Genomic DNA, 15,696 nt, shown 5'->3' on the forward strand with positions numbered 1-15,696 from the left:
GTCTATAAAATAATGAGGGGCACAGATCAGCTAGATAGTAATATCTTTTCCCAAAGGTAGGAGAATCTAAAACTAGAGGGCATAGGTCTAAGGTAAGAGGGGAGAGATTCAAACCGGTCCAGAGGGTGGTGAGGGTCTGGAACAAGCTGCCAGAGGCAGTCGTAGAGGCGGGTACAATTTTGTCTTTTAAAAAGCATTCAGACAGTTCCATGAGTAAGACAGGTATAGAGGGATATGGGCCAAACGCAGGCTAGCTTCGTGATTAAAAATAAAGGGCAGCATGGACAAGTTGGGCCAAAGGGCCTGTTTCCATGCTGTAAACCTCTGTGACTCTATGATGTTAATGGGAGATTCAGGACAGTGGGGTAATGAACATCGAGGAAAGATGTTACAGATGTCCTGTATTTTAGCTTTTTCCTTTACCTTATACCTTTCAAAAACACAATCAGAATCTAGTCACAGCCTCTGCCGTGAGATGAAATAAAGTGAGGCTTCTGCTTTTCCTTCCTCCCTCTTTTGAACAGTGAAAGAATTAAGGGTTATGGTGAGCAGCGGGTAAGTGGAGCTGAATCCACAAAAAGATCAGCCATGATCTTATTGAATGGCGGAGCAGGCTCGAGGAGCCAGGTGGCCTACTCCTGCTCCTAGTTCTTATGTTTTTACGTTCCTTATCCCCAATTGGCTGAATCCCCAAATTGGAAATATGTCACATTCTCTCCGACTTTTCTTATCTCGGAGTTCAAAGGTGTAAAGTTCCTGACTTGCCCACATCATTCCTGTCATCAGTGGCACTTGTGCACAGCAGAGGGGCAGGTCCATCATTTTGCCTGGCACAGCAGATGAGGTGAAGGATCACAGCCTCGAGGATGGTGGCCAGATGGCCATTGTCCGATTTTGGCTGGCGATGCAGACTTTAGAGATTGCTTGGGACTGCTCTGGGGGAAGATGGGGGGAGGTTGCTGGGAGATCTGCACCTTTGCCAGCTGTGACACGTGTCAACTTGCTGCTCAGAGCACTAAGTGCATCTGGCTTGACACACAGCCAGGCTGCTTAACAAGTCTACTTCATTTCTTATTTGTACTTTGCAGCTAAGCCAGGAATGAGTTTGACTTGATGATGCCAGATAATATGCTTTCGCTCACAGTACTCTTAAAAATCAGACATAACATGTTTGTCTTCACTGCTGTGCGTTTTGCCTCCAAGTCGACCTCAGTGTAACCTCTATTTAACCTTTGGCCTCATTGTGCCCAGATTGATAGATTAATGGGATTAGGCTGAAATATGGCGTGCCTTGGAGTGATACACTCTGTCAGGGGGATGCTGCCTGGCCTGCAATATATACTCCATATTACGCAGAGATAGAAAGCCTGGAACATGTCAGAGACTCAAGTCAATCGCAGGGACTGAATTCCATAGAATCCCTACAGCGCAGAAGGAGGCCATTCGGCCCATCGAGCCTGCACCGAGCACAATCCCATCCCAGACCCTATTCCCATAACCTCATTTATTTACCCTGCTAATCCCCCTGACACTAAGAGGCAATTTTATATCGCCGATCAACCTAACCTGCACATCTTTTGGACTGTGGGAGGAAACTGGAGCACCTGGAGGAAACCCAGGCAGGCATTGGGAGAACATGCAAACTCTGCACAGACAGTGACCCAAGGCTGGAATTGAACCCGGGTCCCTGGCGCTAACCACTGTGTGCCACCATGCTGCCCATGTTCCAGAGGAGTAGAATTGAAATGGGCAGCATGGTGGCACACAGGTTAACACTGCTGCCTCACTGCGCCAGAGACCCGGGTTCGAAACAAGTTTTTTTACACAGAGGTTGGTGGGTGCCTGGAACTCGATGCTTGAGGAGGTAATGGAAGCAGATAGTGACTTTTAAGGAGCATCTTGACAAATACATGAATAGGATGGGAATAGAGGGATCTGGCCCCCGGAAGGGTAGGGGGTTTTAGTTCAGTCGGGCAGTGTGGTCATTGCAGGCTTGGAGGGCTGAAGGACCTGTTCCTGTGCTGTAATTTACTTTTGTTCTTTGTTCAGTTCTAGCCTTGGGTCATTATCTGTGTGGAATCTGCGTGGGTTTTCTCTGGGTGCTCCGGTTTCCTCCCACACTTCAAAGATGTGCAGATTAGGCTGATTGGCCATATTAAATTGACCCTAGTGTCGGGGGATTAACAGGGTAAATACATGGGGTGGCGGGCACACGGCCTGAGTGGGATTGTGGTCGGTGCAGACACGATGGGCCGAATTGCCTCCTTCTGTACTGTGGGGGTTTTGTGACTGAAAAGCTGGGAAGTAACTATTAAACTTGTATTTCACCTTGGTTAGAATACACTTGGTGCAGTTCTGATCTCCATAGCATCAAAAGTGCCGAGCGACGCTGGAGAAGGCGCAAAAATAAGGTTGATAAAGATTTTGCCAGTTCTGAGAAATGATCGCGATCAAGAAAGACAGAAGGGTAATTGTTTCAGTTTACAGTAGATTGGAAAACCAGTTCTCACCAGTTTAAGATGATTAGGGCAGCACCGTGGCAGAGTGGTTAGCACTGCTGCCTCACAGCACCAGAGACCCAGGTTCAGTTCCCGGCTTGGGTCACGGTCTGCATGGAGTCTGCATGTTCTCCCCCATGTCTGCGTAGGTTTCCTCTGGATGCTCTGGTTTCCTCCCACAGTCCGAAACAAGTGCTGGTTAGGTGCTAAATTCTCCCTTAGTGTACCCGAAACGAGTGCTGGTTAGGTGCTAAATTCTCCCTCAGTGTAACCTGAACAGGCCCCCAGAGTGTGGCGACCAGGGGATTTTCACAGGAACTTCATTGCAGTGTTAATGTAAGCCTACTTGTGACACTAATAAATAAACTAATTTGCAAAAGAAGCAATGGCAACATTGAACAAATGATTTTCCACACAGCTGGTGGGTAGGCTCTGGAACGCAGTGCCTGAGAGCATGGCAGAGATATTCAAAAGAGCTAACTCTGTAACACGATAAGAAGTCACACAACACCAATCGAGTCTGGACTGATTACAATCCCACCCAGGCCCTATTCCTGTAACCCCACATATTTACCTCGCTAATCCCCTGACATTCGAGTCAATTTATCATGGCCAATCAACCTAACCCACACATCTTTGGAGTGTGGGAGGGATCTGGAGCACAACAGTTCAACAACACCAGGTTATAACACTATGGTTAATTGCTGTTGGGTTACTACAAGAGGTGAGAGCAGTTTCGAACAATCTGATACCCGTGTAAGGAGTTCAGCACTGAGATCGTTCATCCATTATAAACAAATGATTAATGGATGTGCTAAAATGATGGTGAAACACCTGACTAGCTCAGCCTGAAGTGTGTTGGATGGAGTGTGAACTGTGCATTAAACCAATATCAGTGAGAAAATGCTCATGAGCACTCTTTGAATCTTAGTCTTTAGTTCACTTCAGGTATAATTCAAGTGACCCACTGGGAGCTTTCATCAAACAGTTTAGTTAAAAATATAATTAACATGTATAATAAGAAAATTAGCAAGAACTTTTATCAATTACAAACAAGAAACAAAATTGATTCATAATGCATATCTAATAAAAGCTCCCAAGTGGATCACTTGAATTATACCTAAAGTGAACTGAAGACTAACATTCTGAATGAATATCTAACACAGCAAACGCAATACAGTGCTGCCACGTGCAAACATTTTCGCCTGCTACCTATCCAAGTGTTTGAAAGAATCAAAACGAAGGACAGAACGTATATTCATATAGAATCTTTCACAACCTTAGAATCTCAGAAAGTGCCTCGCAGCCAGTGTACTGGCCATTGTATTGTTGGAGACGTAACACCACTTGGTGCAGAGCAAACAAATCACAATGTCGCAATGACCAGATCATCACGTTGGTTGAGGAACAGGAGGCAGGGGAAAAGCCCCCTAATCTTTGCCAAATAGTGTCATGGGATCGTTTATACCCACTTGCGCTTGCCTTGATTTAATTCTTGTCTGACCCTCTGGCAGTGCAGTGCTCCATTAGTACTGCCGCTCTGACAGTGCGGTGCTCCATTAGTACTGACCCTCTGACAGTGCAGCACTCCCTCAGTACTGACCCTCTGACAGTGCAGCACTCCCTCAGTACTGCCCCTCTGACAGTGCAGTGCTCCATTATTACTGCCCCTCTGACAGTGCAGTGCTCCATTATTACTGCCCCTCTGACAGTGCAGTGCTCCATTATTACTGTCCCTCTGACAGTGTAGTGCTCCATTAGTACTGACCCCCTGACAGTGCACCACTCCCTCAGTACCGACCCTCTGACAGTGCAGCGCTGCCTCAGTACTGACCCTCTGACAGTGCAGCACTCCCTCAGTACTGACCCTCTGACAGTGCAGTGCTCCCTCAGTACTGACCCTCTGACAGTGCGGCACTCCCTCAGTACTGACCCTCTGACAGTGCAGTGCTCCCTCAGCACTGACCCTCTGACAGTGCAGCACTCCCTCAGCACTCTGCATCTGACAGTGCAGCACTCCCTCAGCACTGACCCTCTGATGGTGCAGTGCTGAGTCAGTACTGATCCTCACCCTATCCCAGCTTGGTGTTGCTGCCTCCGGACGTGTACTTTGCTCTGTGAGAGAGAGGGAAGGGTGGCGCAGCTGTGATGGTTGAATAGCTGGCAGTGTGAAGCCACGTATATGAGCGGGTGTGTTGGGATTGACCTGAGAATCCTGGTTGGTGATTGAAGGGGGCATTAGTGGAGTTGTGGTGCTATTGGTGGGATTTAGCATTTTGAAGATAGATTCACCAACCTCGACCATTCTTGTGAGATCATTGAACTTCTTATAGAACTGCATCCAGGATACAACTATTTTGTGCGTTCCCACTTCCCTCACAAAGTCGGTGTGGGCTGACGGCTGTTTCAGAGCATGAACAGACCTTTCCTTTGTGAATTTATAAATGCAGAGTTCATGTAAGCGGCTGACAATTGACATGATAGCACCCAGAAGACAGCATTTATATACTGCAGCTTTTCAATTTGTGGCCTTCGTAATGATCCAACCCCTTTTTGATCTGCTAAAAGCTCATTAGTCACTGGAATGCACAGATGTGGAATGAAGCAGAATGTTTCAAGAACCACTTCCCCCCACTCCTTCATGCCCCTCCTGACAATCAAATTGCTGCAAAAGATTCCTCATTAACTCCTTAAGGCAGCCCTCACAAATGTGAACACACAAAGGTACAGATGAGGAGTAGGCCACTCAGCCCCTTGAGCCTGCTCCACCATTCAATCCGCGCTGTGAGGCAGCAGTGCTAACCACCGTGCCACCTCGAGTGGGAGATGGAATTTACTACAGAGAAGTGTGAGGTAATGATTGTAACCTCAGTCCCACATTCTTGCCTACCACAGCACCCGATAACCTTTCATGCTCCCTCGTTAATCAAGAATCTACCTCGTTCAGACTTAAAAATATTCAAAGGCTCTGCTTCCACTGCCTTTTGAGGAAGACAGTTCCAGAGATTCACCACCCTCCGAGAGATAGAAATTCACTTCATCCCCATCTTAAATGAGCGATACTTTATTTTTAAATTCTTGTGATGTCCCCTTTTTATCAATTCATTCGTGGGACATGGGAATCGTTGGTTGGGCAGCATTTATTGCCCATCCCTAGTTGCCAAAGGCAGTTGAGAGTCAACCACATTGCTGTGGCTCTGGAGTCACATGTAGGCCAAATCTTGTTTAATGCATTTGTTAATGGCATAGAAGGTAACAGCTCAAGGGAGGCGATGGCCTAGTGGTATGATTGCTAGACTATTAATCCCAAAATGTTTTGGGGGCCCAGATTCAAATCCCACCATGGCAGATGGTGGAATTTGAATTTAATAAAAAAAATCTGGAATTAAGAATCTACTGATGACCATTAAACCATTGTGGATTATCGGAAAAAACCCATCTGCTTCACAAATGTCCTGTAGGGAAGGAAATCTGCTGTCCTTACCTGGTCCGTTCTACATGTGACTCCAGAACCACAGCAATGTGGTTGACACTGAACTGCCCTCCAAGAGCAACTGGGGATGGACAGTAAATGCTGGCCCAGCCAGCGATGCCCATGTCCCGCGAATGAATTAAAAAATAAAAGGCAATGGTATCCTTTGTGGATGGTGCATCTATCAATTATGCGTTAATTATATGTCACAGGCTGTTTCCAGACTGTCAGTTTTTATATAGAATGGTGATTACCTGACTGGAATAACTATTCTGCCAGATAATCACCGACCGTGTGTGAGAGAGTATCATATATAGACCCTTGGTTATGTGTGGAGAGCCACAACAATGTGGTTGAAGCTCAAGAGGAAAATATTTACACCATTAAATTGTTTCAACCAGTGGATCTGTTGAGCTTTATCTGTTTGAGTTTTACCGCATTTTTTTTCCAGGGTTATTGCTTTTTTTAACTGTGAAATCCAGGGTGGTTTTGAAGTACAAAAACAGAAAATGCTGGGAAATCTCAGCAGGTCTTACAGATGCTGTCAGCGGCTAGCTCTGCTGACTCACAGCACCAGGGATCCAGGTTCGATTCCTGGCTTGGGTCACTGCCTGTGCGGAGTCTGCACATTCTGCCTGCGTCTGCATGGGTTTACTCCGGGTGCTCCGACTTCCCCCCACAGTCCGAAAGACATGCTGGTGAGGTGCTAAATTCTCCCTCAGTGAACCCCAACAGGCGCCGGAGTGTGGCGACTAGGGGATTTTCACAGCAACCCCATTGCAGTGTTAATGTAAGCCTACTTAGATGAATAAATAAACTTTAGACGGAAGGACAACAGATTTCTTTCCCTCAAGGGCATTGGTGAAACGAAGGAGCTTTTCCAACAGTTGACAATGGTTTCATCAGTAGATTCTTAATTTTTTTTACTGAATTCAAATTCCACCATCTGCCATGGTGGGATTTGAACCCAAGTCCTCAGAATATTAGCTGAGTTTGTGGATTAATAGTTTATACAATAATACCACTCCGCTACTGCCTCCCTACAGCTATAACCAGGAGGAATAACTCCTCCCCTAACATGGCTAATCCCCTTAACCCGCATATCTTTATAGTCTGGGAGGAAGCAGTCACCTAAGGCCGTAATTTCTTCAACTCCAGTTGCTCATTCTCTCTCCTGCCAACCCTGATCACGCAGTTTCTTTCCCTCCATCCCCGGCCCCTCTCTCTCCCTCCAAATCCCATTCCGCAGTCTCTCTGCCTCCAATTGGTTATAATTGCTCTGGAGTTATTTGTACTGACTGAACCAGCCCTCTACATTCTGCCAGCTTGCGTTATGCTGGAGCACACAGCTAACTCTGGAGGCCTGACTGACAAGTGCCTTTCCTTTTAGGGGGATCTTCCTCGACACCATCCTTCCTCGGTACGATGAGAATGGTGTCCGGCCCCCGATAGGACAGCGGACACGACTCAGCAAGGGAGACATCAGCCAGGCCCGCAAGTTGTACAGGTGCCCAGGTAAGAAGGGCCATGGGGTAATCAAAAAGCGGAGCCACAGGAGACATTGCGGGGCCTGAGAATGGGTTAGATAATTGTTTGTGATCAAGGAATATTGAAAGGGTATGGGGAGAAGTCAAAATGTGGACTAAGTTGACTGTAGGAAAATCAGTGCTCAAAGGGCCGAATGGCCTGAATATGTTCTTCAGTGAGTGTATATCTTGTTGCTGTTTTTGCTATCTCACCAGCTTCGTCTCCATAACAGCAGTGACTGCAGCACAGTGGTAAGTGATTAGCACTGCTGCCTCACAGCGCCAGGGACCCAGGTTTGATTCCCAGCTTGAGTCGCTGTCTGTGTGGAGTTTTCAGTTCTCCCCATGTCTGCGTTGGTTTCCTCCAGGTGCTCCAGTTTCCTCCCACAGTCTGAACGATGTGCTGGTTAGGTGCTAAATTCTCCCTCAATGTACCCAAACAGGCACCGGAGTGTGGCGACTAGGGGATTTTCACTGTAACTTCATTGCAGTGTTGATGTAAATCTTACTTTTGACACTAATAAATAAACTTTACTTTGCAAGTTGAGGTGATTCGTTGTACGCAGTCTTTCAGCAGTGTTGGGGAGTGAGGATCTGCAGCTAGACATATATAGGCTAGCAGAATAGGCAGGTTGTTTAATTGTTAATTATTGGCATCCCACAGTAAGATTACAGTAACACTGCAATAAAACTACTGTGAAAATCCCCTAGTCACCACACTTGACACCTGTTCGGGTGCACTGAGGGAGAATTTAGCATGGCCAACGCAACTCACCACTAAGTCTTTCGGTGGTGGTGGAGGCAAATTCAATAGGGTCTTTTAAGAGACTCCTGGATGAGGACATGGGACTTAATAGGATTGAGGGTTATAGGTAAGCCTAGCGATATGATCGGCGCAACTTGTGGGCCGAAGGGCCTGTTTGTGCTGTAGTTTTTCTATGTTCTATGTCACCCAGAGGAAACCCACACAGACATGGGGGACTTGGGTAAGAAAGGGACTATGGTGAGAAAGGGACGAGGGTAAGTTTTTCATGAGACGAGGGTAAGATGGTTCGAGAGCACAAAGAGAAGGGTGAGCTTTGGTCTGCAGAGCAACAATGCACCAATAACCTGAGCCATGATCTCTTGCAGTGCATTCGCTTCACCCTCGAGTACGGCTGTAAATCACAAATCGGTCTGCAAAGAGCATTTGCTGGCTGATATTGGGTTACAAATCTATTTTCCAACAGTGCAGGAACTTAAAATGAGCAGAGAAAATACCTTCACTTTTAAAGTAAAGGAAAGTTTATCTATTAGTCACAAGTTGGCTTACATTAACACTGCAATGAAGTTATTGTGAAAATCCCCTAGTCGCCACACTCTGGTGCCTGTTTGGGTACACTGAGGGAGAATTTAGCATCTAATCAGCACACCTTTCAGACTGTGGGAGGAAATGAGAGCACCCGGAGGAAACTTATGCAGACACGGGGAGATCGTGCAAACTCCACACAGTGACCCAAGCCGGGAATTGAACCTGGATCCCTGGTGTTATGAGGCAGCAGTGCTAACCACTGTGCCACTATGTTGCCCCTTTTGTTCACTTGTTTGCAACTCTATTGTTGCCAATTGCCTTTCCTCTCCTGAAGCCACTGACTGTTGCCAAGTGCAACCCATTCCTAGGCCTCTCCCTCCAACACTTTGAGGGGCCTTCTCTTTATTTATGCTTCTGGACATTGGGAGTTGACAACACATACAAAGTTTAAGAAGAAGCGTACAGGATCCTGAGCTTTATAAAAAGCAGCAGGTTGAGAAAGCGGTTGATAAATAATATCCTGTGCTTTTTATAGGGGCGCAGAGTACAAAAGCGAGGGAGTTATGATCAACCTGCATGAAACACTGGTTCGATCTCAACTAGAGTATTGTGTTCTGTTCTGGAAGAATATGAAGGCATTAGAGAGAGAGTGTGGAAAAGATTCACAAGAATGGTTCCAGGGATGAGGGACTTAAGATCATAGAATCCCTACAGTGCAGAAGGAGGCCATTCAGTCCATTGATTTTGCACCAACCACAATCCCACTCAGGCCCTATCCCCATAACCTCAAGCTTTTACCCTGCTAATCTCCCTGACAGTAAGGGGAAATTTAGGATGGCCAAAAAACCTAACCCGCATGTCTTTCAGACTGTGGGAAGGAACCAGAGTTTCCGAAGGAAACCCACACAGACACGGGGAGAATGTACAAACCACACAAACTCCTGACCCAAGCCGGGAATCGAACCTGGCGCTGTGAGGCAACAGTGCTAATCACTGTGCCACCTTGCCACCTATGTTCAGTTGCACGGATAGATTGGAGAAACTGGGGCTGTTCTCCTTGGAGAAGGTTGAGAGGAGATTTTGATAGAGGCATTTAAAATCCTGAAGTGTCTGGACAAAGTGGGGAGGGAGAGACTGGTTCACTGGTGGAAGGATTGAGACTCAGAGGGACACAGATTTAAAGTGATTGGCGAAGAAGCAATGATGGTGACATGTGGAAAAACCAGTTCACACAGCGAATGGTTTGGATCTGGAATGGGTTGCTTCAGTGTGGGGCGGGAGGCAGATTCAATCATGGCTTCGAAGGGAGAATCGGATCATTAGCTGAAGAGGAAATATTTGCATTGATACAGAGGACGATATAGAGGAGAGGCACTAGCTCGTGCAGAGAGCCAGTGTGGACACAACTGGCTGAATGGACTCCTGTGTTGCTAGCATTCTAGTAAGAGCTCATGCAGAGAGCCAGTATGAACACAACTGGCTGAATGGCCTCCTGTGTTGCCATCATTCTGCAAAGAGCTTCCACAGTTAAGCCTGATTCTACCCTCACCTGAACTGTACTCTTTCCAGCACAGAGTGCTCTGTGATCTGGTGCACTAATGCAGGAAGTAAAGAGTTGAAATGAAAGTGGGGGGGGGGTTGTCGGTGTATTTCCCCCTCCTAACACACAGCCCTTCAACTCCCCTCGCCCATTGCTGAACTGTTAGCTCAGCTCCTCTGTGCTGTTGTGAGTCCTCCTACCAGAGCACAAGATCCTGCTTCCAGATGTTTTTTGATGCAAACCAGTTGTGCTCTGACATCCCTGGGCGAACTCGATGCTCAAAAGGTTAGGTAGAGGATGCTTGCTGGGAACATTCAACACGCACTCATTTCTTTAATCAACAAACCCTGTATCTCTTCCCTTTTAGACTGTTTTCAGAATGTGTGGTTGATAAATCTCTTCTTGCATGTAGTCCCCCCCCGCAAAAATGTGGGTCATGTTACAAATAGGACCATGCAACACTTTGATACAGACACACTTATGCATCTGTAAAAGGTTGCATCGCATTCAGTGTGGGTTTCGCATCTTGGCTTGGCTCTCCTGGCTCAGGGTTAAATGGTGGTTGGTTCAAGGCCCACCTTAGGACACAAGTCCAAGGGCGGCACAGTGCCTCAGTGGTTAGCACTGCTTCCTCACAACGCCAGGGACCCGGGTTCGATTCCCAGCTTGGGCCAGTGTCCACATGGAATCTGAACGTTCTCCCCCGTGTTTGCGTGGCTTTCCTCCGGGTGTTCCGGTTTCCTCCCACAGTCTGAAAGACGTGCTGGTTAGATGCTAAATTTTCCCTCAGTGTAACCCAAACAGGAGTTAGAGTGTGGCGACTGGGGGATTTTCACAGGAACTTCATTGCAGCATTAAAGTAAGCTTATTGGTGACACACTGATAAATAATTAAATTGCACAGCAGACAAAGAGAGTTGCCCGAATTTTACTGCCTTGCCCACCCCAGGCTCGTAAGATCCCACCCGAGACCAACAGAGAATGCCAACCTGTGAGCTTCGCCTGCCCCGATTCTGGGAGGGAGGGCAAGGCGGTAAAGTTCCAGCCAGTATTGTGTTGTCGAATTTGCGGTCTGCCGGGTAGGATATTAATCCGAGGAATCTGTCGATGTGAGGCTGGTTTAAATGAATGTTAAAAGAGTCATGGCTGTCTATGACAACAAACAAGTTGTTCACCCAGTCTCCAAGCCAACACTCCCCCTCTCAATTATAACCAGTCTAGTGAGATTAACTGGTCGTTCATTTCAGAACTGCCTGTGAACTATTGTTGGCATCAAATTTCTATTTGTCTGCATAACTATTTATATATATATATATATGTATATTTACTTAAATATATAGCCATATAATGCCAATGTACAGGCTGCATTCAGATTTTGTTGGGTCCATTCATTCATTTGAAGAAACGAGAGGACAGCACTGGTTCGAGTATTAAAATGGTTTTCTTTTATTGAAAAGAACTTTAAAGAATTAACATGGCAGAAGCAAAAAGCGAACTTGGAGACTGGCTTCATGGCCAATCCTTCAACAAAGAAAACATGTAGTGAAATGAGTGGAATCTGAGAACTGAACCGAACACGCACTCTAAAATCTAAATATATTTCAACCCTCATCTTGTTATTGGAAATGTTTTTCGCATGCTGTCTCCATCTAGAAATGCAATTCTCGCTGTTATGGGAACTGTTGTTTGCCTGCATTGTGTACCCTTCAGGAATGCAGTCAATTTTTAGCCAACCCATCATGCCTTCTGATTCTACATTAGTCAAGTTGGCTACAATTGTTCAGCTTAGCAGAGTTAGTTAACCCCCACAGTCTAGCATTTAAATGTAATTGTGCATCGGCAGAAATATCTTAAAATGAAGTCTTTATATCGTTTGAAGCAAACAGAACTAAGCACACACAGGATCCCTCAGATTTCTTCTAGTCAAATGGCTGTAGGAAAAATTATAGCATAGCAAAGTTGGGCCATTGTATTCACAAATTTTACACGATGCATAAAAGCAGATATAGAAAAGAATTTTCTTGATCCTGCCCAATGAGGAAGGTTGAAATTTAGTTTGAGGGAATGAAATGGAGCATATTTCAGCAGGGAGCATTTGGGCAACAGTGATCACAATCTAATCCAGTGCAGAATAGTTGTGGGAAAGGACAAGGTACAAAGTGTAGGCATACTGAACTGGAAGAGGGCTAAGTTCCACGAGATGGAACAGGTGGATTGGAATTAAAAATCACCGGGCATTCAGTGGCCGACTTCAGCACTGTATCATTCTGTAAATCTCAGTGAGGCAGCTCAGTGGTGTCAGAGTGAGACGAGGTACCTCATCCTGTGGGTGTGTCAGGGCATCAGTCCACCCTAGGTTGACTTCAGTAGCCCAAAGCGCCATTAGCAATATGGCCCTCTCACTCACAGTGTGAAGATGCTGGCATTGGACTGGGGTAAACACAGTAAGAAGTCTCACAACACCAGGTTAAAGTCCGATAGGTTTATTCGTAGCAAACGCCACTAGCTTTCGGAATTGGCTGTTCCTTTGTTAGGTGGGTGGGAGTTCAATCAGCCCTCTCCCTCCTCTTACTCACTGACATTACAGCGCTGCCTGCAACCTCTTCTTACATTCCCAAACCTGGCTGTGCCAAGAACAGGAGGAAGGCTAATTAACTCCTGCTATGAATGGGAATTAAAAAGAAAAACAAATGCTGAAGAACGGATAGAGTATCTGGAAGAGAGCGAGCAGAAATCCTTTCTCCCTCAGCTACAGTCTGAGCTGTAGCACATTTTTGCAGGGCCATGAGTTGTGCAGAATGGAATGAAAAGGCAGTGAGGAAAACGCCTTCAGGCATACTAAGTACAGAATTAAACTGGTAGATTGTAACACCTCATTTACAGTAACACAGTAACTGCCTGACAGCAAACCCAGCCCTTTTATTGAAGGTGTGCTTGAAAAGTCCCAGGTTTGAAATGTACACCCTGCATTTTAATGTTTCATGGTTCCCTCATCCCCTTCTCTTCACCCCTTCTCAGAGTAATACATCTCCACATCAGCAGTCATTCCTCACACACGAACCTGGACAGGTAGCTGTGCGACAGGTGGAATCATCACATAGTCAATCCACCCTTGCCAACTCCAGAAGTGCCTGCCTCATTGACAGTAATCAGGAGAGGAAGCCCATCTCTGTATGAGGGGTTGACTTGTGACAGCGTGTTCTGGATAATGCAAGGAGGGTGATTCAGAGTCAGCCTGTGGCGTTGCTGCTGGAACAGTCCAGAAATGTAAGATTCCATCAGATACATTGCCCAGAAACATTTAGCCCAACTAATCCATGCTGCACACAAACCTGCTCTCATCTTTCGTCCCAGTAGCAATTCTTCCCAGAGGAGGAACTACTTCTCGCAGAGAGTGGTGAATTTGTGGAACTTGCTGCCCCATAGCGCGGTGGAATCGGAATTATTTGGCACAGTGGTTAGCGCTGCTGCCTCACGGTGCCAAGGACCTGGGTTCGATTCCCGGCTTGGGTCACTGTCTGTGTGGAGTTTGCACCTTCTCCTCATGTCTGCGTGGGTTTCTTCCGGGTGCTCCAGTTTCCTCCCACAGTCCAAAGTGTGGGTTAGGTTAATTGGCCATGCTAAATTTCCCCTTAGTGTCCCGGGATGCATAGGTTAGAGGGATTAGTGGTGTTAAAATGTGGGGTTCCGGGCATAGAGCCTGGATGGGATTATTGTCTGACTGGATGGGCCAAATGGCTTCCTTCTGCACTGTCGCGATTTGTGATGACTTCAGCCAGGCCAATGAGGTTGGCTTATGAGAGTGTGAACTGCCTGATGAGTCCTAATTGATGGTTAAACCTGGGAACCTCATACTTCCTATTTAAAGCAGGTGTGTCAGACTCCCAGCCTGCATTCAGCAGGGACCAACAGGAGAGCTGGCTGTGGACAGATGTGTGATGTAAATCAAGTAACTTAGTGACGGGACTTTCACCTTCATTACAGGTTTCTAAGATCTAAATGGTTTTGAGAAGGAGATATGTTTTTGATTTTAAAAATTGGATCAGGGGATATAGGGAACAGGTGGGGAGGTGGATTTGAGACCAGGAAGAGATCAGCCATGATCCAATTGAAGGGAAGACTAGGTTTTGATTCCTGGCTTAGGTCACTGTCTGTGCGGAGTCTGCATGTTCTCCCCGTGTCTGCATGAGTTTCATCTGAGTGCTCCGGTTTCCTTCCACAATCCAAAAAACATGCTGGTTAGGTGCTAAATTCTCTCTCAGTGTACCGAACAGGCACCGGAGTGTGGCAACTTGGGGATTTTCACGGTAACTTCATTGCAGTGTTAATGACTAAAAAGTAAACTTTACTTTACCCTTCTTATAATATGGGGACTGGAACTGCACGCAGTGCACTCACTGTGGTCTAACCAAGGATGTGGCTAGTAATTTAAGTGTGAGATGAGTCAAGCTTAGAGAATGTTGCACAGATCTGAGCGAGAGTGCTGGGAAATGGGGTATACGCACATGGTTTTGTGTACAGAAATGAAAGTGAGGATACATTTGTGCAGTAGTAGATTTGTAATCAGCTTCGAGGAATGGCTGGGACATTTGGATTGTGTGTTACCTTTTGGCCTGGTGTCTGTTGTGTGTTATATTGTGTCAGGAATGGTTAGGGGAGAATAGATCATTCATAGAGTCATAGAGGTTTACAGCACAGAAACAGACCCTTTGGCCCCATTGTCCATGCCACCCTTTTTTATTTAATCACTAAGCTCGTCCCAATTGCCCATGTCTGGCCCATATCCCTCCATACCCATCTTACCCATGTAACTATCCAAAAGCTTTTTAAAGTACACAATTGTACCCCACTTCTACTACCATCTCTGGCAGCTCGTTCCAGACACTCACCATCCTCTGTGTGAAAAAAATTGCCCCTCTGGTCACTTTTGGATCTCTCCCCTTTCACCTTAAACCTATGCCCTCTAGTTTTAGACTCCCTGATCTTTGGCAAAGGACCGAATAAAAGCAAATTACCGCGGACACTGGAACCCACAACCAAAAGAGAAAACGCTGGAAAATCTCAGTAAGTCTGAAAGGACAGAAAAAGAGCTGACGTTTCGATTCTGGATGACCCTTTCTCAAAGTTTTGGAAAAAGATGTTGACAACCTATCTTATCAATGCCCCCTCATTGTTTTATAGATTCTATAAGATCACCCCAAGCCTCCTACGCTGCAGGGGGAGAAAGTCCCAACTCAATAGGAAGAAAGATTGCGGCGGAGTTCAGGCTCCATTGTGTGTTAAACAGTGAAAGTCAGTGAATCCTTCATCCCTTCTCAAAAATCAGAGCCCTCGGAAATAAAAGTCCACTCCGTCAAACTCATAATGCTG

The 15,696-nt window shown here is 46.2% G+C and overlaps 1 protein-coding gene across 1 annotated transcript in view; it reads left to right on the forward strand.

Moving 5' to 3' along the window:
• The window catches only part of bmp1a (bone morphogenetic protein 1a), a 209,879-nt gene that overhangs the window by 119,661 nt on the left and 74,522 nt on the right, over positions 1–15,696 (forward strand). Inside the window, exon 8 of the mRNA XM_080216817.1 lies at positions 7,361–7,485. Coding sequence (XP_080072943.1) covers positions 7,361–7,485 — 125 coding nt within the window. The remainder of the gene's footprint in view (positions 1–7,360; positions 7,486–15,696) is intronic.

Source organism: Carcharhinus amblyrhynchos, chromosome 34 (genome assembly GCF_965287045.1).
Source record: "Carcharhinus amblyrhynchos chromosome 34, sCarAmb.v2.hapA, whole genome shotgun sequence".
In the NCBI taxonomy this organism is placed as follows: domain Eukaryota; kingdom Metazoa; phylum Chordata; class Chondrichthyes; order Carcharhiniformes; family Carcharhinidae; genus Carcharhinus; species Carcharhinus amblyrhynchos.